This window comes from Aphis gossypii, chromosome 2 (assembly GCF_020184175.1).
Source record: "Aphis gossypii isolate Hap1 chromosome 2, ASM2018417v2, whole genome shotgun sequence".
NCBI classification, from domain to species: domain Eukaryota; kingdom Metazoa; phylum Arthropoda; class Insecta; order Hemiptera; family Aphididae; genus Aphis; species Aphis gossypii.
The window spans coordinates 34,442,610-34,465,326 of record NC_065531.1 but is presented as its reverse complement, the minus strand read 5'-3'; the positions used below and the strand labels follow the sequence as shown (position 1 = coordinate 34,465,326).

The 22,717-nt window shown below is 25.9% G+C and overlaps 1 protein-coding gene across 1 annotated transcript; it reads right to left on the bottom strand.

The window, feature by feature from the left end:
• Window positions 1-5,274: 5,274 nt before the first annotated feature.
• On the bottom strand, window positions 5,275-9,933 carry LOC114131093 (soluble calcium-activated nucleotidase 1-like). The gene is made up of 4 exons (XM_027996235.2): window positions 9,770-9,933; window positions 7,203-7,713; window positions 6,412-6,776; window positions 5,275-5,602 (listed from the first exon to the last, which is right to left on the bottom strand). Exons 1-4 carry the CDS (start codon window positions 9,770-9,772, stop codon window positions 5,390-5,392), a joined length of 1,092 nt encoding a protein of 363 aa, XP_027852036.1. The 5' UTR covers window positions 9,773-9,933; the 3' UTR covers window positions 5,275-5,389.
• Between the last annotated feature and the right edge of the window lie 12,784 nt (window positions 9,934-22,717).

Below are 22,717 nucleotides of genomic sequence, written 5' to 3'. Positions count from 1 at the left end.
TAGTTATATATAAGTTTGTTAATGTTTACCAATGCATTTTTTTGTACATAACCAATTTATAAAACTCTTAAACTATTATGAATAATAATTATATAAAATATATTCCTATAAGAATAATAATTCTATTTCATATCTTACTTTTTTATAGAAAAAGGAAAAAAGCATATTAGCATATTTATATAACAAACAATAATAATGTTTGTATTTGGTATTACACTTTATGAGGGCCAAATGAAAAAGTTGAACTGAAGTTTATTTAAACTGCACTCTTGGCAACGTACTTCAAATTTTAACAGTACACAGACGAATAATTTTACACTAAATGAATATACAAAAATAATAGTACACTAGATAATATATATATATATATATAATATTATAAAACAATATTATGTTAACTATTTAAAATTATTACATGTGAAACATATTTAATAATAAACATATAACTAGGAAAGGTATAATAATTAATTAAATTGTATAATTAACTATACAATATTCGTCAGATAGACGATATTCTAGTAATATTATTAAGTAGTTTGTATAAAAAGCATTAACGACAAAAATGTTCAAATAATATTATAAGGTTTGTATATAGTTTGTGTTTCATCTAATAGATACTATCGTATCTACTAAAATAACATTATTTCAGTAAAACGATACGAATAAAATAATTAAGGAGCTTAACGTGAATATTGAAAATAAATGGAATACACAAAAAGAGTACTTATTTATAAATGGGTTTCATTTAATTCATTTTTTTATTTTTTTTTTATAATAGTTGAATGTCAAAGATAAAATGTTTACCGTCACTAAGAAAATTTAATTCATGTGCAAATTGGAAGCATATTTTTTTATATACAATTCATCGTATACATAATTGAAAATAAAATTCAAAATCAAGTTGTACAATATTCTTTGCTTATATAAGGTGATTTAATTTGTATAAATATTTGTATTCTTATGCAGACGAGTTTAGGAGTGATATATATTTATATTATAATATATTCATACGATCAAGTCTATAACTTTCTGAAGATGAAAAAAATTAAATAAATAAACAAAATATCATTCCTTTTATTTCTTACAGTTAAGCTGCGCTTACTCAAAAGCAACCGATTTCAAAAACGACTTTTATGTCACACCAACACTTAAGTCCAAGTCAATTCATCATAGCATATAATACTCTCTTTCGTTTTATAATAGTAGTAATAATAATAATAATAATAAGACGTTTTGATTTTTTCGAGAAAGAAGAAAATAACATTGGCCCAGCAGCATTAAGCACACAAAAGCGACACAAGCCCTTTTAACTTCTGAGATGCTTTTGTCAGGTATCTCTCGGTACGCTAAGCCCCACGAAAGAAGAAGAGAGTGAGACAGATGTATATACATACATAAAGGTGCTCTTAATAGACAGATCGAGTCCCCTTAAGCTCCGAGACCTTTTTAAATTATGATCTGCCATCGCCGCCGCGGCAGCAGGTATATATATTGAGGAGGAGATGACGCGATGGCGGAGTCACGCGCTTCTAATTATGAATGCGCGACCGAGAGAACGGGTGGGAAGAAAAACGTCCTGGTGAGAAGAGGATATAGGTGGGAGGGAGTAAAGAAAAGAGACGTGGGTTTAGAGCTTTTGTGATGGAAAACGGCGGAAAATATTAACAAGTAAAAGATTTGAACAGACGATGCACAGGAGAGGCGCCGAAGGGATCAATTATGAAGTAGGATTACTACTATACTAGAGGATGGGGTTGATGATGAAGAATGTCGTTTAAATTTCATTAATGTCAGTCTCCATTTTTATATTATATACATAATAACAATATGATGCGAGTGAACGGAACGAGGGGAAATGGCTACAGAAGAGTTTTTTCTTCCGTGCCACACTGTCTGCCCCTCGAGATTCTTTTTGTGCACAATATAAGAATTTAAGTCAGCCCCAAGCGACAACAACGATATATTAACGACCACAGATCTTTATTGGCCATTACAGAAATAAGCCACGTCGCGGTCGTAGCCAGCCAAAAAAAATTTTTTTTTTTTAAGTGAGCGCGTTATAACAATACGACACCCCACAGCATAATACGTTAACTGAGAAAATGGATTTAATATAATATTTAATTTGTTAAAATATTAATGTCAAAAAATAGTTTCTTTTATGGTGTGCTAGTGGAGATTTGTACTAACACACGATCAAAATTTTTAAAATTAAATTATCGATTTAATTTAATTTTAAAACCATGCAAATAATATATTTTATACTAACAGATCATTATTATTAGTATATTAAACTCACCTAGATAAATTTTTAATTTTTGTATATAACTATAAATAAGAGATGTTATTATATTATCATAAAATATTAACTTAAAAAACAAACTTAGGTTGTATGTAAAGTTATTATTTCTGCAATTTGTTTGATGACTTATTGTTTCAATATCATTAAATCACAAAAATAATTATCTATTATTTAATTTATATTACTGTGATAATACTTTTATCTACTAAAATAATTTGTTTGAGACTAATATTATGCAACTAGTCAAGAGTAACAAAACCTCTTATAAAACAAACGAACGTTAGGTTGACTTCGGTACGATTAACTCATAACAATTTAACTGCGTCAGACAATTTATGGCTTAATACGTTTGTAAGTAAATATTCTAGTGTAGGGAATAATTATTTATCTGAAAATTTTTTTATACGTCACTTATTTATACAACTCTATCAGAATGTTTTTTATATTTATTTGATTTGAGTTTCATTTAACATAGAGTTTAAGTCAATTAGTATTGATCTCGACTTCATCTATAAAAATCTATAGAGTCATCAGCTATATTTTATGATATCTAATTTTCTTAAAGATAAAATGCATAAAATTACTTATGTTACATTATAGTGTAAAATGCAGACATAACGTCAGAATTTATTTTTATTTTTTGACGGTTAAAGTCAAATACACAACTTAGAAGAAAAATCAACTTTTTAAAGTAAAATTTGTATAACCAGTACGATATTTACATATATTAGTAGTTTTGATTGGTGAATATAAAGATATGAATATAATTTGTTGTCTGCGTGATTCTATCATCAATTTTATCAAGACTTTATAAAAATATAAAAATTTAATTAATTTAAATTATTTTTGATTACATTTACGTGTCTTGGTGTATCTACTGTATATTTTCTAATTATGGAATAATCAATTTAAAATTATAAATGCATTTATAAATATAATTCACAACTTTTCTAACATTGTTTACTTTTTTTCAGTACCTCTGTTATAAAATATTATTAACAATTATATTAGTATAAACAATTTTTAAATTTAAAATATACAATAATAAAAATAGCTATAAATTATAACTAATACTGATTTCGCTTTATTCATAATCTAGTACATATGGATTATGGATACATGAATACACTTAAATGCATCAGGTAGGTTACTAGGTAGAGTTGGTGTATTTTTTAATAGTTAGGTTTTTTTTTTTTTTTTACTTTTATATATAAAAACGAATTCAATACGTCAATTATGCAGTTTTATTCTAGATATTAATCATGAAATGCACGGTAAATTCCATTACAGTAGAGGATGAATTTAAGACTGGACGTTAAAAGCCGACCAAGAGCAGGTAATCGAGTCAGACCCTTTGAATATGGTACCAAAGAACGAACGAAGAAAGCACGGAGATATAATGAAATCACTGTGCGTGTTCTCAGACAAAGGTTAATTGACTGCAGAGTGAAACTTCAGGATTTCATTAATAGTTAAACGAATTATACATGTTCAATATGTATATATTCTTATAACGCATATGCATATCACGAAGAATCTGACATTCTGTAAGTTCAGAAAAATTGTTTTTAAAAATTATTTTCTTAGAGATCATTTAAATTTCCGCACATAATCTTATACATTTATTATTAATATAAGGACAAACATTTTAGATTCTGAGTCAATTTATTTATTGTATTTATAGGTAGGTATTTATACATTTTTTTTTGTGAGTCATGTAAACGACATAATTTAAAAATAACTTTAACTTTGAGGATAGTTTCTGATAGAAAATTGAAATTAACTGGTACTTTTGAAAGAATTCTGAAAAATCTGACTAATTATAATCAGGAAAAGCAAATGAAAAAATAAATAAAAGGAAAAAGGAACTTTTACATTAAACTAGTTTTCATAAACATTATTTTTTGGTATTACTTGAAAATAAATAAATAAATAAAAAATGACTGTAGATACTTGAAATGTTTTTATATTTGATATTTATAATATTAGAATTCTCTTTATATAAATGAAAATTTTAAAATATTTTAAATACTTTTGAGGGATATAATATCCATAGAAAACTTACATCTCGATTTAGTTTAATTTTTTTTGTTCTATAAATATTTATAAACATGTTTTTACTTGGTTAAAAACCATGAAAATTAAATATAAGTTTTCTATTGAGTTTTTATTTCTCTAATAAAATAAATTAAAATAAGCACAATTTCACAAATATTTTTAAGAGTGTTTGAATCGTAAATTTTTACGAAGTACAATTTCATAAATTCACGCGTAAAATACAATTTTTCTTATTTTGTTTCAATTCAAAAATAAGTTAGTGAAAACTTAAAACTTTTAACGCATGTTTACCATTTACCACACATTTAAAAATACAACGTTAATGGCAACATTTAATTCTAGCTACAACATTACTAATAGTAAAATAAATAATTACTTTAATAGCAATATAAATATAATAATATGTAACATCAAATATACATTGTAACATAGGCTGACAGTTGACATTCCATCTTTACTCAGAATCGTTTTCATCAGGCAATGATTTACTTTAGTATTCAAAATTACTATATCACAATAAATTACTCAATGTTGAAATATACTCAACGCGTATTGTATACCAGAGCCTACATTTTCGTTTATTTTCTATTGATAAAAATATAACATTTTATATGATTTTACTCTGTTTCATTTTTAAACAGTTAAAATGCTTCTTAGTTTTTTATCCAAAATAATACGTTAATAATAGGTATAATAGCATTGCTAATACACAGTGTATATTGCAAGGGTATGCATTAATTGGTGAATTAAACTTATCTATACTATTTAAATATAATATTTTAATATTTGATAGTCTCCCTACCTTAGTATTATATTAAATACTTTACTAAAAATGATACACATTTAAATAACGACAAAACGTAATCAGAGCTTTTCTATCATTATATCAAATGTAAAACTATAAAATAAATCAGTTAATACAATAAGGCTACTTTATTATGGCATTTTTACAACAGGTATTAAATATTTATAGTTAATATTATGCGTTTATTTCGTATATAAACTGTGAAAAAAAATGTGATTGATTATTTATATAAATTCGAATCCTTCAAATTTAAGATCAGAAACTTTGGTTTCCGGTAAAAGAATTTCTCCATCGACGGTAAACGCGGTTATAAACGTAGCAGTAATGTCTCCTTCTTCTTGTGTACTGATAGCAGTAATCACGCTGTGATTTGTTCCGGGGATAAATTTAAAACTAGCGTAACCGTGGTTAGGTACTATTTCGCCAATACGTACCACCTATAAACATAAATTAAAAACATAGAATATGATTATGTGTCGCACTAAAAGGATATTGTAAATCAGGTATACCTACAAGGCGTTATAATTAGGTATAAAGTGACTACATTTTTACAGAAGAACTTTTGATATTATAGGTAATATTATTATGCAAAAATAAACTATATGGATACTTTCCATTATTTTAGTATATGGTTTAAGCCGTTATCTCAAACCTATCATCGAATGTGTGCTTTCTAAGTTAGATATTTTTGTTTTGCAATTTCGTTACGAATAATACTACGAAACAACACGCGTTTATTTATTCGACGAATCGTTTCATTTTTGACTGGCTACAACGTTTTAAAGGTCAGATTTCAAAGTAAGAACTAAGATTAAATTTTAGTATTTTTTTTTTTTTATTCACATCTCTAGACGTATATAGCGTAAACATATGCTATATTATCATATTCCTATCTAAGTCAGATTATTCATAAAGGCAATGTACAATAGGTAGGTATCAAATATGATAAAGAAGGTTTGAAAATCGATATTAAAATTATAAATGTATACAAATAAACCGTAAAACCACAATGCAGATAGGTACCCATACTGTTACAAAAAATATTAAAAGAAAAAATAACGAAGTCAAAATTAAAATTAAAATATCGATATTTCATAATAAAATTTGACGAAGACTCAAAGTCAAAACGTATATCACGTGAATACTTAGTGTCCATACTGAAAACATATGGGCCATGCTCAATTATATAAATTACTTATGTCGTAATATTGATAGATGAAGTATTATTGTATGTTATTTCCTTTACCTTAATGTCATCGAAATTCGCCGTGGCGGACAACAGGACATTCGTTGCCTTCCGTTCGTCAGCCGTCGGTTCGTATAGATCCACTGAAGCTTTTCTTGGCAAGAAGAACCAACGGTGATGGACGTCACTCCACTCAACTGCCTCGTGGGTCATGTACCCCGGGAAGTGTATATCGATGGCCGCCCGGACTTTGACGAAGTTTTCCGTCCAGTTCAAGTGCTGTACACTACCAGACTTGTCGATGGTTTTCACCCACATTAATCCACGATCAGAGATTGTCTGTCCATCCTTCGCTAACAATTCCCTGCCATGGGAGCCCACGTAGATTTTCGAGTCCTTGACTGTGGCCCATTCGTTCTTCATTCCTGCAGTATTGTTATAACGTTATACCATGTTACACTGAGTATTAATTAATCAAATGCACAATTAAAAAGTTCATTCTCTCTCTTATTATTTATTTTTTTTTAATTTAAAAACTTTTATGTAAGTGAAAAAAAAAGTATGCCCAATAAACACGATCATAGTAATGTAACGATTTATTTCTTTAGTTTTAAATATATTCAAGCGAATACAAATGGTCACTCTCATATAAGTAATTTATAAATGTTACCAAGCTCACTTATCTGATATATACACAAATATAAATATATACTTTCTAGTTACACAAACGGTAACGATAAGAAAATTTTGTGCATATGATTATTTTTAAATGCATTACATTCAATGGAATAAAATGTACGAAAAAAAGTGCCATTTGATGTTTTTTTAATGTAGATAATATAATTTCTAACCTTTTGTTTTTTTTCCATTGCCATCAACAACCAATACCCAAGGTATCAAAGAGTTTTCATCGATTATATAAACCAAACCAGTTTTATCATCAAGTGTTATTAGATTACCATTATAGGTAACCAATTCAGATAGCTCTAAACCACGACCACTCGTCGCCAAATTCGACTTGAATTCTTCACCGTTATTTGTGGCATCCCATTCAATCGAGATATTTTTGGGGGCTAATTTATTATAAGTCAAATACCCCTTTTTAAAATAACTGACCCACGTTAAAGCCTTTTCTTGGCTTACCGAGTTGGCATCTAAGTCACTGATAATAGCTATGCGGAACTTAACACTGCCATCGGGCAATACTGTTGGGTCGGTCAGTGGGTATTTGCTATCTATGAGTTTTGATATCAAACTGCAATCATCATTTGCCAAAGTATTAGTGTCCGGAATTGCTGGGGCACTGAATACAATATCGGTGGCTATTGCTGCCAAAATCACTAAACTGGTCAATTGGATGGACTGAAACAAATCGTTAAAAATTCTGTTAAATTTATTTTAGCAAAAGAATATTCCTTCAAATACAAATAAATACATAAAAATAAAACCAGTGTGATGATTTTGAATTAAATGTGTTATAGTGCATTTGTGCGTACGATAAAGTATCAGTAATACGGAATGATGGGTAATTGGATATTATTATTATTATTATTATTACACGAGGTAATTAGTTGGATTATAATATATTTATATAAAATGAATAATTAGAATTAATAAGTAATAAGAAACCAAAGGTATATAATAAGAAAAACAAATTGAATAAAATTGTAGATCTATAATTTTAGTCTAAGCAGTTATAACATTATTTTATTACAAAAATAAAAATAATAAAATAATATTATAAATATATAATTTAATTACAATTTAATAATCACTAATTTCGAGACCATTCGAACGGTAGTTATACCAAACATTTAATTTATAAAAAATAGTATTTGTGAGGTTAAACGATTAATATAATATGAAACAAAATAACAAAAATCATCATACATCAAGTGTATCTGTCGTCATTGAGTAGGTCATTATACATTCAATGATAAATAATTTATTTTAGTAATATTAATGATTATAGATAAATTAATAAATACATTGAAATCTATAATCAAACAGTACATTTAATTCTTTGAAAAAACATCACATTTTCACATTACGAGTATTAATTATTATATTAATAGTAAATATTTCTAAAATACCTTTTTGAGATAATATGTCATTTATGTTATTTAAAAATATACTAACATACCTACTATGTAAAAAATTCAAGTCCCTGTAGGTAGTTAATATTTTCAAACCAGAATGAATTAACTGAAATCGAATCGTTGTTTTTTATGTCAATAACCTATTTCGTTAAAATATGAATTTTAGATTTTTATGTTTCAACTATAATTAAATTAAACATATTCTATTTTAAAGACTTAAATTAAATAATAGATTAATTTACATAATTTTAACTACAATATAATTGCAAATTTTTGTGATGTAACATCGCGACTATTTATTTTTAATATTATTAAATTACTGTAAAAATAACTTATATGAGAACCTGTATTAAATTTTCAAGTTGTGTAACAAAACATAACATTTTTTATATGTATGTTTTTTATATACCTATCAAATTCATTTATTTTACTTTAAACTTTACGATAGGTCGTTGTGATAAAAATGTAAGCTTCAAATAATCTAAAAAATAATTACTTTCTGGTAAAATTATAAGTTTTCTTTATAAGTAATGAGAATAATGAATAATTGAGTAATAAATTTTTAATTCATAGGTATCAAAATAAAATGTTTTATGAATTTAAAACTTTAAAATAATTTGTAAATTTTCGAACTTTTGACGAATTTTCTCAAAATTTAACTTTAAATGCTTGTATAAACATATTGTGACTATAAAAATACAACATTTTTTAGTCTGTAAATTAACATCTATTAAACCCATTCATTAATTAATATTGAAGAACTTTTACCTTTTAATACATTTTTTATGGACATTATAATAAAAAAAACTAATAAATCGAAAATTTGAATTTGTTATCATGTCTATAATTTTAGCTCTAAAGTGTTGAAATTTTTTGAAAATTATACCATTATATGTATAGAAAAAAACAATAGTAATTCTTGGTAAAAACAAGGATAGATTAACGTAAAAATGACTTTTATTACTTTATTTTTTTCCTAATTAAAAAAGTACTGATATTTTTCTAATCTGACCCCTAAAGTTCCAACTAGATCCAATTCATTACCCGAATTCACCCCCAGAGTTGAAAATTGAAATATTTTGACTTGTATAAAAGGTGACAAATAGAAAATTACATTATTATAAAATCAATACTTTCATCGCTCTGCTCAAATATAAAATAATACACAATATATTGTAAGATAAACACATTTTATATTTATATTTTATAATATTTTATACATAAACTATTGAGTTTAAATGTGTACATTTAATGTACACATTCAAATGTACTTATTTATTAAATTAATTAATGAAAATATGCATCATTTTAATTCTTACCATTTTTGTTTTCCGAGAAATTACTGTAGGTCTTGTAGATCTACCACAACTTAAAAATGAGAACTTGATTCAAATAAAAATATTGTTTTTAATATTTACATCACTAACTTACAACTAGCATATCAATATATAGTACTACATATACTGATAAAAAAACCATTTATAAGGTAGGATTCCAGATAAAAAATTACTCAACTATCAATTTGATAAAAGAAATCATAAAGATTATTTTTTAATTAACTGTAATCATTAACGATGTATTTAGATCAATGTGGATTACTAGTTATAAATTTGTGCATTTTTATAGCTATGTATTAACTGTTATAAGAAGTTGAAAACAAAATATTATAATAAATATAATAGTCTACAAACATTTGAGTTGTTCTCAATTAATAAATATCAATTTTTATTGGATTTACTTATCAAAATAAATAATTGACACGTATATGTTATACGATGACCCATAAACAGAATAAATTATATTATATATAATATTATAGCGAAATATAGGTGGAAGCTCCATTATTTTTTTTATGTATTATGTACTTAAAATAATCATCTGATAGCGAAAAACTATAACATTTGACATACTCATTCAGTGTATGTATTAAAATAATAGAAAACAGCTGATTTCGGTTCCTCAGAAATTTTATATTTATTATAATTATATGGTCGTCATTAATGAAATTGTAACAATATTTACCCAAGTTCGACTTATATTATTTCACCCGCGGACGAAAACGTGTTAAAAATGTTGTCATCTACAATTATAAGTGATACCTAACAATATGAAATATTAAAAAATCAGAAAGTCGCTCTTCTGTATTATAATAAGTGTTGAGTGTCCTTCATGGTTTAGCTCATTATCAATATATAGATCATTATAATCATATAATTAATGTGTTAAGTTCACACTCAATGATATATCATTCTGTACGAAAAACAAGTCTATGAGCATAGCATATCTATCAGCGGATCAGCTTATAAGGACAACATTATATTTAATTATATATTACAATACTAAATATATATAATGCTATTAAACATTTATTTTCATTTTAAGGGTAAATTGAAATAATTTTTTCCAAAAATAAATCGTAAAAATGTTATAATAATTATTAAAATATTAGTCCATACGATATTATTTATTAATGTATAAGTCAATATCTTGTACCAAAAAATGGTGTAAATAAGTTCACGATATTTATAGCTTAAAATTAATAAACATATTTTTGCTGTGATATCGTTGTGTATAGTAATAAATAATAAAATCATATAGCTATAATAATGAAAAGTTTCAATTCCCTAAAAACAATAATATGTTATTTATTTAGTATAAAAAAATAAGTAAAATATGATACTTTTCATTTAGATATCCAGTTTTGTCGAAATTTAAACTTGTTGTTTACTTTTTGTTTATAAAAACAAATTGCGTTTATTCTTATTTTGAAATTTTCAGTTTTTGTGAAAAAAATTTTTATGAGAAAACTTGTAACAGATTTTCAAGATTTTTAACTTAGGCATAACATATCCTATCAACACAACAATAATCAACAAACATACAAATTATATTATTTTTTTTTTATTTAGAAATTCCAAAGCTTATAAATAGCTCAAAGTTAGTTTTACATTTAAAAGTACATTTTAAAAATCTCATTAAGTAAAAGTAAAGATAGTTTAAGTGATGGAACAATGTTTTAAATTTCTATTAAGAACAACTTATTTAATTATTTCAACTAAATATCAATAATCATAAATAATTTAAAGTTCTGGTAACTCGTGTTACTACCTAGTACATATATTATTTTAATTAAGATATTTTTTTAGATTAGTTATTTGGTAGTGACCTTTTGTGATCCATGACGTACTAATTCCAACTACTTATAATATGTTAAATTTAATTATGAATATTCTATCAATTTAGATTAATAATATAGCCACAGATTACTATTAGATAACAAATATTCTATCTTGTTTATCATAATTCATAACACAATATTAACTTTTTTTTTATTATTATTATATTTTTTTAAAAGAAATTTACAATCTGTACTCAATGGCACAATGAGTAAATGTGAATTTAGATAGCGTACAGTTATTAAGACTTTTTAGTCACAAGGAGAAACAATCTTAATAAATACATATTTTGATACGTTTGGAGACAATATTAACTTAAGATATTTTTACGTTGTCTGAAATAAACTAAGTAAGAAACACTGTAGATTTTATTAAATTTAGATTATTTTTCATGATTTATAAGTTTTGGAATTTTCAACTCTATTTTTAGGGAATATTTTTGAGTCTATAATCGCATGTATATTTTATAGTTTCTTAGCGCAATAAATTCACAGCCATGATTAAAATCAGAAAGTAATAATTAGTAATACAATTTGAGAAAATTATTCTGATATGAAATTGAACCATAATTTATTTGCGGTAAATGATAATTGTACCAACTTTTTATAATTAAAAAAAGGAAAACCAATTTTAATGAAACATTATTTTCTTCTCAACAAGTATAATAACTTTACTTTAACTACTAATTAACCAGCATTATCAAAGAAATATATTCTTTAATTGTTAAGAACTATCATACGTAATGTATAATTTAAGTTTTTCACTGTTCTTATACGACAATGCGGCTTATGTTACCGATTTTAAATAATAAAATAATAATAATAATAATAAAAGAAAACCATAAAAAATGTATCGAGGATATTCACAAAAATATTTTTTCGTATACCATACTAGGATACGAAATTTTTTCTGAAATAAAAATTGTCCTTCATATTGAAAAAAATATTTAATCAATATAAGATGTTTGGCCCATCGAGTTTGATTTCAAATACGGGGAAATGGGACTTTGGCTAATATCTACTCGACTCGTTGTACGCAATATCGCCATTGACTCTTTCATTAACTTTTCCGATGGGTTACCATTTAATACTTGGTGTATTGCTATATACATGCTATACTTACTCATAATTTTAAACTACTTTATTTATAACCCCGTGGATTCAATATCCGGTTAAAGGTTTCCATTAATCACTTAAGATCAAAAGAGCGTTTCAACTAAAATAACGTAAATGTTTCAATGTTTGTCTTTTAAACTGATCAAATAATCAACATAAGTCATCCAACCGCAATAAAATTATAACATCTCTTTTTATAAGTACATATACGTAGTTCGATTTTAAATCAAAGGTCTCGGAGAAACCATATTATTATTATTATTATTATTATGTACACCGGTAGAGCTTTTAATAGAGTTACCTACTGCTTGGGTGATGTGATTAATGGACCATCTAATTAGCCGTTCCGATTTTACTCGACAGTAGCGGCGATTACATTACTCGCATACGTCTATATAGACTCCTCATCTAGAGTGTAATCGAATTCGGTTGACCAAAAGGTCCACTTCAAAGAACCGCTATATCAAACCGAAGATATATATTATTATTATATTATTATTTAGCGAAACTCTTTATCTTAAGTGATCCCCTCGGAATATGCATTCGGCAAATAGATTATAATTTTATAATTTTTCATTCGACCCACACGCTTCTATGTCCATGTCCTAATTCAACATAAACAACTTGGTTTAAATGCAAATGCACCGCAATAAAAAAATGATGTTATTTTTATATACGAGTACTATACTATATAATAATATTCCAAAATTTAAAGGAGAACAATTTTAATCAGATTTTTTTTTAAGCAAAAAGATGGTAAGTACATTTATTTTAAAATTATTCTACTATTCTACTATTCTACTATTCTACTCTGAATAAAATAACTGAATAAAATATTTTAAAAATCAGTTTATTAGTCACTTAATAATTAAGTCAGCAGTTATTAATTTATGTATTTTGATAATCTAGTCAACTTCACGAACATCTGTAGATCCCTATGAACCTACTTGTAAATAGAAACGTAAAAACATTTTGATCAGGAATTTGCTTGTCTGACATAGTAAAAAACGGTTGGTGGCTGCCATCTTCCATTAAATATACTTAAAATACCCTAACTGTTTTTCTACATGGTCGTGCACGGTAATTTTTTTGATTTTCAAGTTAATATTCTTTGTAAATGGTTAATGCGTACATTAATGTAGATAGTGTAAATAGTAAATACTATGTTTAATAATTAGGTACACCTGAAGTAAACACTTTTGATGATAACTTTTTAATTTATTATAATAATATGATATTGCTATACCCGTGAACTTTTATACGTGCAAATATTATTATTCGAGTTAACTTTCAATTCGTAAATGTATAATATACTTGTTGCTTTTCATAAAAATATGTCAGATAAGTACAACTATATGTCATAAAATCTCAAAAAATGCCGATCATATTTAAATTTTTTAAACTGAAATAATTAAAATGTACAAAAGTAAAAAAAAATATTAATTAAATATTTACAGTTAAAAAAAAACTATTTACTTTTTTGTTTATTTTAAATTTGTGTGTTAATTTTATGTGTAGTTTAAGTATAAGTAGTAACTTAATTAATTGACTAAAAATTAAAATTTTTTAAAATAATATAATATTTTTGGTTGATATTATGATATACATACATTTTTATAATTTTTAGTGTGTTGATAAGAATATTTTTGATATCTACAGTTAATTAAGTTATATGATATATGCGCTAATTATATTATATTAATTATTAATGTATAATATTATAATTTATAATATAGGTTATAAACACATCTATAATTCCATTTACATAAATTGACATTTCTAAAGCAGCCCAATATTTTTAGATTTTTCGATCAATATTATAATAAGTAGAATTATTATTATATTTATCGCTATCGCAATATCGCATGTTGAATGATGTTTTTATTCATCATTATTTTATATACTTACACTCTTAATCAAAGAGTTATCAATAATCCTAACTTAGGACCCCTAACACTTTAATTAATAGTTTTAATTGAAAATAAATATTAATGAAAAAATCAATGCTCAAATATTCTTCGATGATTTCAATTTTACCTCTATTAATAGAATTTACTATAGTAATATAATATGATTAATGTTTAAATATTTTTAGAATTGATTTAACTTCTAAATATATTTGCATGATATTGTTTCGGCTTAAAATGCAGTGTTATAATTTAAAATCAAAATAAATGAATATAAAATAATCCTATTGAAAATTGTATTTGATTATTAAAAAAAGAATTATATAGTCACCAACAAATATGTTTAACAATATGTATATTAATGTGATTTTGACGAACTTTAAATGTTCATAAAATTTAATTGTGCCTAAGTATATTAAATTTCTTAAAATAATAAAATTAATTTATGCAAAACCTTATAAAAATGTATGAAATTTTAATATTCCTACGTCAAATAATTTTTTATCGACACTTATAAAAAAAAACTAAAAGTTTGGAACATATAAATAATATAATATAATCATTTTTAATTATATTTATATCAAAATAATAATATTATACAATATTTATATATCGTAATATTTTAATATTTAAAAATATTTACCTACAACTTTTGGATGATGTCCATAATATATCCACTCATTATGAAAACCCCAAACTAGAAAATCCAATTCGTAAAACAACATCTTCAATTCAGTGACCCGGAATACAAAACATAATAATATTATATTATGTACTTACAATACGATGATTAAAATTAAGAAATATAATAAATAGTATTTTATTCTTGAATAGTATCAAAAGTGTCAAAATGAGATAATATTTTGAAACAAAAATAAAATCTGAGAGAATAACCTTAAAATATGATTAAAAATCTAAAACAATTTTACTTCTAATAGCATATTATTATACATTCGCTAGAAAATTACTCTAAGATGTATGCGAAAATAAGATAAAACGATAATATACATGACTAAGAAACACCACAAAATACGTCGTTGTTTCGTTAAAACAAACATTATATAATTTAGTAGAACTATTATAGTGTACCGTGGCATACGTCTAATTCAAACAAAGCTTTAAATCTTTTAACTGTTTTTTTTCCAATGTGATTAACAGTATCATAATATCAAGTAATTTTAGTTTACGTGGTTTTACATATTAGTTCACAATGATAACAAATTTTAAATGAATCATATTAAATATTACATATTATTGATGAAATATAAATGAAAATTGTATTGCTACTATATTGACTGCCATTCCGTTCATCATAGTGACTAAGTACGTACATTTTGTTACTAAATACAATTTTTAAGATAATAGACCTACGTCTTTTTTTGGGAGGGTTTATTGTCGGTTTTTGTTAATTTTGTAATTATTTATTCGGTGATTATAAAAAGACGACGCAGTAAAAAACGAATGGCCCCAGTTAATTTCGATTTAGACGTGTACCCATACTTAAGTCTCGAGGCTCGTTGGATTCGGGTGCAGCGTAGACATTATATATATACAAAAGTATACGGGCGGGCACGTGACCTAACGGTGAATTATGCACAGTGTAGTACGTGCTCATTGATGGTAGGAAAAAATGAGACAGTGATCCCCGTCTTAACCCGATAATTAAGAAAATAAACGGAGAAAAAAATGTCCTTCCATCGCCGACCCGGTGCCACTTAATGTATACAGATTTTCCTGGCAGAATAAATAAATAATAATAATAATAAAAAAAATTTTAAAACCCCGGTAGTTTTCGTTTCTTCCCTCCACGCCATCCCGCCACGCACATCGGTCCCTTCGTCCGTATCGTTATTAAACGCGTACATACAATATTACAGTCATTTTTGCCCCGCGCACTTTTTTCTCCGCTTTTAATCCCGGCACTTAATTTGCGACGTCGATGTTGTTACAACACAGTGTGTCTGTGCCGGGGAATATTTTCTCCGAGCGAGCAAAAAAAAAATAAAAATAAAACACGGAAAATCCCTCTACATCCTTACCACCACCACTCACACCTCTCTGATCCACACGACCGCATCGCCCGTCCTGCTCCCTTCCGTCCGGTTGATGAGTCTCCGTTTTAATCGTGTTCTGCCTCGGCATCGTTAATTGACCAGACGCATTTTTCCCTTTCTTTACATTTCATAATCCCAGTGAATTCAAAATACACGCAGACTCGCTTTCACAGATATTTTTTTTTTTGCTCGCTTTAGCCCGCCGTGCAATTCTCGTTTCACTCTATAATATATATATACATAATATTGTATCACACACACACACACACAATATATTGTTATATATTTCCCACCGCCCTCGCGAACGTCTCTTCTTTTTATTTATTTTTGATCCACGGCAGCACAGAGTTCTTTGCTTGGGGATTATAGCGTGGCCGAGGAAATTGCTTTCTTTCGAATAATATAAATTAAAACAACGTCAAACTAAAAAAAAAAAAAAAAAAAAAAAAAAAAAAAATAATCATATTATTCATGCATATTATTATTATTAAACACGCCGCTGAATCACTACTAACGTCTGTGGTTATAGTCGATTTCAAATCATACTGTAAAAAACTTAAGCAAGCGTATTACGATGTTAGCGAAACTAGTCGAACTAAATCTAAATTTTTTATTCGAGTGTTCCCAATTATTTTTTATTAACCACACCTGTATATATATTATATATACACAAATTAGTAATTTGAAAATGTTGCTATTTTTATCAAACCATAGGAGTTTCTATCACAGCTAACTTCTTCAAACCTTTCCGAGTTTCTGAACAAATATTCATTGTATTGTGATCAAATATTTTGAAACAGTAAAAACAAACTACAAATTTTCTTTGAAAATTAAATTACCTCCCAGAACCTTATACAGTTTTTTTCCAAAACAGTATTCCAAATTTTTTAACATAATTTAGAGATTTAGTTTTAATATCTTTATATTTATGTACCTATCCAGGCTTCATTTAAATTTATGAAAATATAAAAAATATATTACGAATAATATATGCTTATCGTGAAAGAATGTGGTTTTATTATTTTTTATAATTATTATAAAATTAAATACAATTTATGACTATAATTATTGTTAATTTTATGTTCATGTAGGTAATCGTGATTAAGAGAGCTAACGATTTTTAATTTGAATAATTTTTATTCTTATGTATTATTTATAGCTATTTATAAATAAATAGTGCACGTTTTATGTCAGATCGTTCGTGTCGGTATTTTAAATCATATATACCAGACGGTGACAATATAAAAATATCTGCACAAATAATAATTGCGATCGATCCAACATTGATGATCAAAATATTATCTTATTTAATAAAGATTAAAGATAATTAATATTTTACTTGATATGATAGATCTACATACCTACTGCTAAAGACGCAACAATTTTTTTTCAAGATAAAATATAGGAGTACTCACTACATCATTAATAAAAACTAAAAATATCCTTACCTCTAAATATAGGCACTTAAACAAGTTAAATAAAAGTTCTCGTGAGTTATCGATTCTTCAATATTCATAAAAGTAGAGTACTTGAATAATTTTCAGTTTTTAAAATTTATAAAGAGCTATTGACAGTGATTGGTTGTAGAAACACTTTTGAATGTACTCAAATCTGTACCATAAGTTATAACGAACTTAATATATCAAAGTATATAATGTCAGTTATGTTTTGAAGGATATGATACATTATTTTCAAGGATCTTAATAACTTAGGATAATGGTTATAAACTCATAACGCATAGGTTACTGAATGCTTAAAATTGTATATTTTAAAATTATATTTATAATGTAAACATTAAATATAACTCGACTTAATTAATATATTTTATTATGAGGTAATTTATATTTATTGTAATAAATAATATTATTATTCATACATCTAATAATAAACATACATTACTGATTTAATTCATGTTTTATTGGTCATTTTCTCAATTTTATTTTAAGTTTCATTATATCTGATTAAGAAGTTTTTACATTTTCAAATTTGTTTAGTTATTATTTTTTATATCTTCTATATAATTATGAATATGATCAATATTTATACTTTATCATTTTTCTCCGTATATACCAATACAGATTAATGAACTTATTTTATTTAACATTTTTGAAAAAATAATGTATAATAATTTATTTAAGAAACAATTATTGTAATTTTTCCTATTTAAAATAATAATTTAGTTTACTTAATAGAACAAATTATTTATTTAAATAAGGTATATTATATTATTTTTAAATTTCAAAAACAAAATTAAATATACCTATAAAAGTTTTGTTCTATTTTTTTTTCTGTCTATATAATAATTTATAATTTTTACTCTTGGTTATTTGCATTCGTAAATAAAATTTTTATTTCAGTTATAGAAAAGTAATTTTAAATGTTTTAACATACAACTTAATATTTTAAAGACTAACATTTTTCTGTTTTTTTTTTTGTTTAAATTTGCTGGTATTTTTTTTTTTATTCACTAATAGGTTAGAAAAAAAAATCTAACACAAGTACCTAATTCATTCGTTTATGATCGTTGATTTTCTTTTTGTTTCATTACTTGTAGAGCTTTTGTAAATTATATGTCTTTGGTACTCCTTTTTTTTTATTATTAAAGGTACACGTTAGAGTTTTTTTCCTCCTCTTGTGGTTTTGATTGAGTAAGGGGTGGGTAACCACCGGCAACTGGCAACTAGCAACTGAGCTCCGCCTATGACGCCTGTTCGTGTGGCGCGACGACTAGCTGGGCGGCGTCTCCGTACTTTTAGTTGCCACCCGACGCCTGTCAACCAGATTACTTTCACACTTTATTTTAGTCAATAATAATTGGCAATCCACTAACCAGACACAATATTATAATATTATAATACAATCATTTTTTATATTGTTTAATATTTTTAACATTTTTTCAATGTCACGAAAACATATTGTACTAGTATTTTTAACTTTAAAACCATCTAATTTATCTGTTATATTATTATTATTATAATAGTCAATAGTCTATACTGTCACTGAGCAATCTTAAACACGAATAATATTATTTTTAGTATTTTGAGACTAAGTATATTACGATATAGTGTGAATGTTTAGAAACTATACGATTATTGCATTCCTTGATTAAAAAAAAAAAAAACAAAAACAAAATAGTTATGAATTAAAAATTGAATAAATTAACATGGAATTTTATACTCCAATAATTTTTATAATTTTTAAAATTAAAATATCAAAAATAATTTTCAAGATCTAAAAATAAACCAATAAATTTAAACTAATAGACGAGTTTGAGCTTAATGTATAATATATATTTTCTAAATCGGTAAAATTCCGCCTTAACACAACGATTAGAAAGAAAAGTTGGAATATTATGCACATAAAAATATGGTCACGAATGTATTAACTACGAAATTCTACTAATAAATATGTTAGCCGTCTATGTACCAAGTTTTAAAATATAAATTGATGATTATAACATAGCATCGAATATATTTTAGACTATTTTATAACTAGCATACAGCTTTTCCTGTATTTTGGACTCATTTGGATCAACATTTTGAACATTATAATTTAAAATTAATTACATATCAATATGTGACAGAAGTAAAAATTAAAGAATTGTAAATGCCGTATATTAATATTATGATGTTTAAATTATTTTACCACAAACTACTGATTGCATTCTTTAGAAAAATAATATGTAAATTAATTAATTATGGTTCCGTAAGCAGTATAGAGATTTTCGTCATTGTGAACATAAATAAATCCATCATAATATGTGTGTGTACAGTGGCCAGTGTCGTATATATATTTATAATTTATCATACTGTATTTAAATAAGTAAGCATAATTATTACTACCAACTATAAGTCCGAGTGGGTGGACAATTATTCGTCTGACTTAAGATCGAAAGTCTTCGTGGAAAATTTTATGGGAAAAATGAGTAATGGCCTGATAGACGTCAGTCTTTAGGTTAATACTCTTTGTTTAAATATGCTTACAAAGATAGTTTTCAACAAACTAAAAGTTTCTCGATAAAGATAAAATATTGGTTGATACTGCGGTTCGTCCTCGAATCGGAACCCACCCAATATAATAATATAATTTCATGGACAAATCCATACTAGATAATAATATGGTAATAATATTTACTGATATAATAGTAAATCGTACCTATAATACTTATAAAATATAAAATGACATATGCAAAAATGAACTCTAATTTTGTTAATAATCATATTATTATATAAATACATACTATAACATTTTATTAGGTATCAAGAAAACACAGATCACCATCACAATCAAATTGCAATTAATAAGATATTTTAATTACTCGTACCTATTTCATATTTTTAAGTATCACCCGCAAGTTAAATTATTACATTATTCATAAATATTTTTCTTGAATTTTTTTCTACGATTATATTATATTTAGAGATTTAGTCACACGCATGTACACTTAGTAACTATTGTTTCTGATAATTGATAAAAATTAATTTATTATTACGATGAAAATGAAATTATCCCATTGAAATATCACCCACACAATTAAACGCTTTTACAAATTTGTATGTCACTGATAAAGTGATAAATAATAATAACTAATAAGTACTAAATTCGAGTTATTTAAATTGCTAAATAGTTAAATCCGACGGGCGGGCGCCTGAAATAGGCAATTAAAGTAACGTGCATGCGTATTTTCGAAGTTCAGTAATTTGTTGTATAACCGTGTTCTTAGTTAGTCTTAAGTATTCTTAGTCGATAAACAAACCTGGTCTCATTGTTCTATAAAAATGTCCCAATTTTCCGACAACAAATAACAGAAAATAATATACTAGAATAATATTTTAAATTACCGAAAGTCTGTTTATATTTTTTAATATAACTTTGGTAATCGTATAATTTGCATGATCTATTTTACTGTAGTACTTGTCAACAAACTAGACATGAAATATTGTTTTCTGCAAACACTAGGTAGCTCAAACCTGTGGTAGTGAAGTTGATTTTCGATGTCTATAGCTAAAATTAGTATATAACAAGGTAAGTATCGCGTTATTGTTTTTATTTGAAATAATGCTGATGAAAACACATATTATAGTGTATAGTCTGTTTTGTAAATTCTACAGTTTGCATTGAATTCAATATCATTTTCTTTCTAATACGGAATACTATATGTTATTATTTAGAAAAAGATAATATGTAATAAAACCAAGATGAAATCTGTGGCGTTAAAAGCGTGGTTTTCAAAGTCCATATCGGAAAATGTGATAAATACAAAACATTATACTGTTTATTTGTTTATACCAAAGCATTTTGACATTAACATAAAATTCGCTTGACAATTAGTGCAAAGAAAAGAGTTTGTAACGTACACCGGGTACCTCCTATTAGTCCCAATCGAATAATACACTGTTTTAAATGTATAATATTATACCTAAGCGTGCATTTATTTCGGATGAGACATATCGCGTATACTTACGTTATATAATTATATAATACGATGTGCTATAGCTTACCGTCGGAAATAAGAAACCGATATTATATTACTGTTACAAACTACGCTATAATGTAGTCGTAATCGCAACGAGCAGACGTCCCGAGTGAACTCGATACGTCTTGTAACGTAGGAATTCAGCTTGGAAACAAGATTGCGCTTGGTATATTATCACGATTTATACATCGACGCAAACGTGTTATCGACTCGATTGCTTTAAGCGTGTAGCGTTAAAACCGTATAATATTTAAAAATCGAATGTAATAATAAAGAAAACGACAAAAGACCTAAAACTGTGTATATACGAATAATACACATAAAAGGTACGTAGAATGAGATTGCGATACGCGTGTAATAATGAAATACATAAATATCATAATTCATAATATATATATATATTATCGCACTAAGCGTTACGTCGTATGCGTATTGTATAGTAGTGAGTATAGTGACTTATATGGATGTCGCAAAACAATGAGCGTAGTGTGTATGCGGTATGGGCACGCAGAACAGTTACTACACCGAATGTGAACGGA

What these genes read in the sequence shown, in the direction of transcription:
- LOC114131093 (XM_027996235.2), bottom strand. An exon ending in CAATGGAAAAAAAACAAAAG is followed by an intron (nt 6,777 to 7,202) that starts GTTAGAAATTAT and finishes ACAATACTGCAG; the next exon opens with GAATGAAGAACGAATGGGCC. An exon ending in CGAATTTCGATGACATTAAG is followed by an intron (nt 5,603 to 6,411) that starts GTAAAGGAAATA and finishes TTATGTTTATAG; the next exon opens with GTGGTACGTATTGGCGAAAT.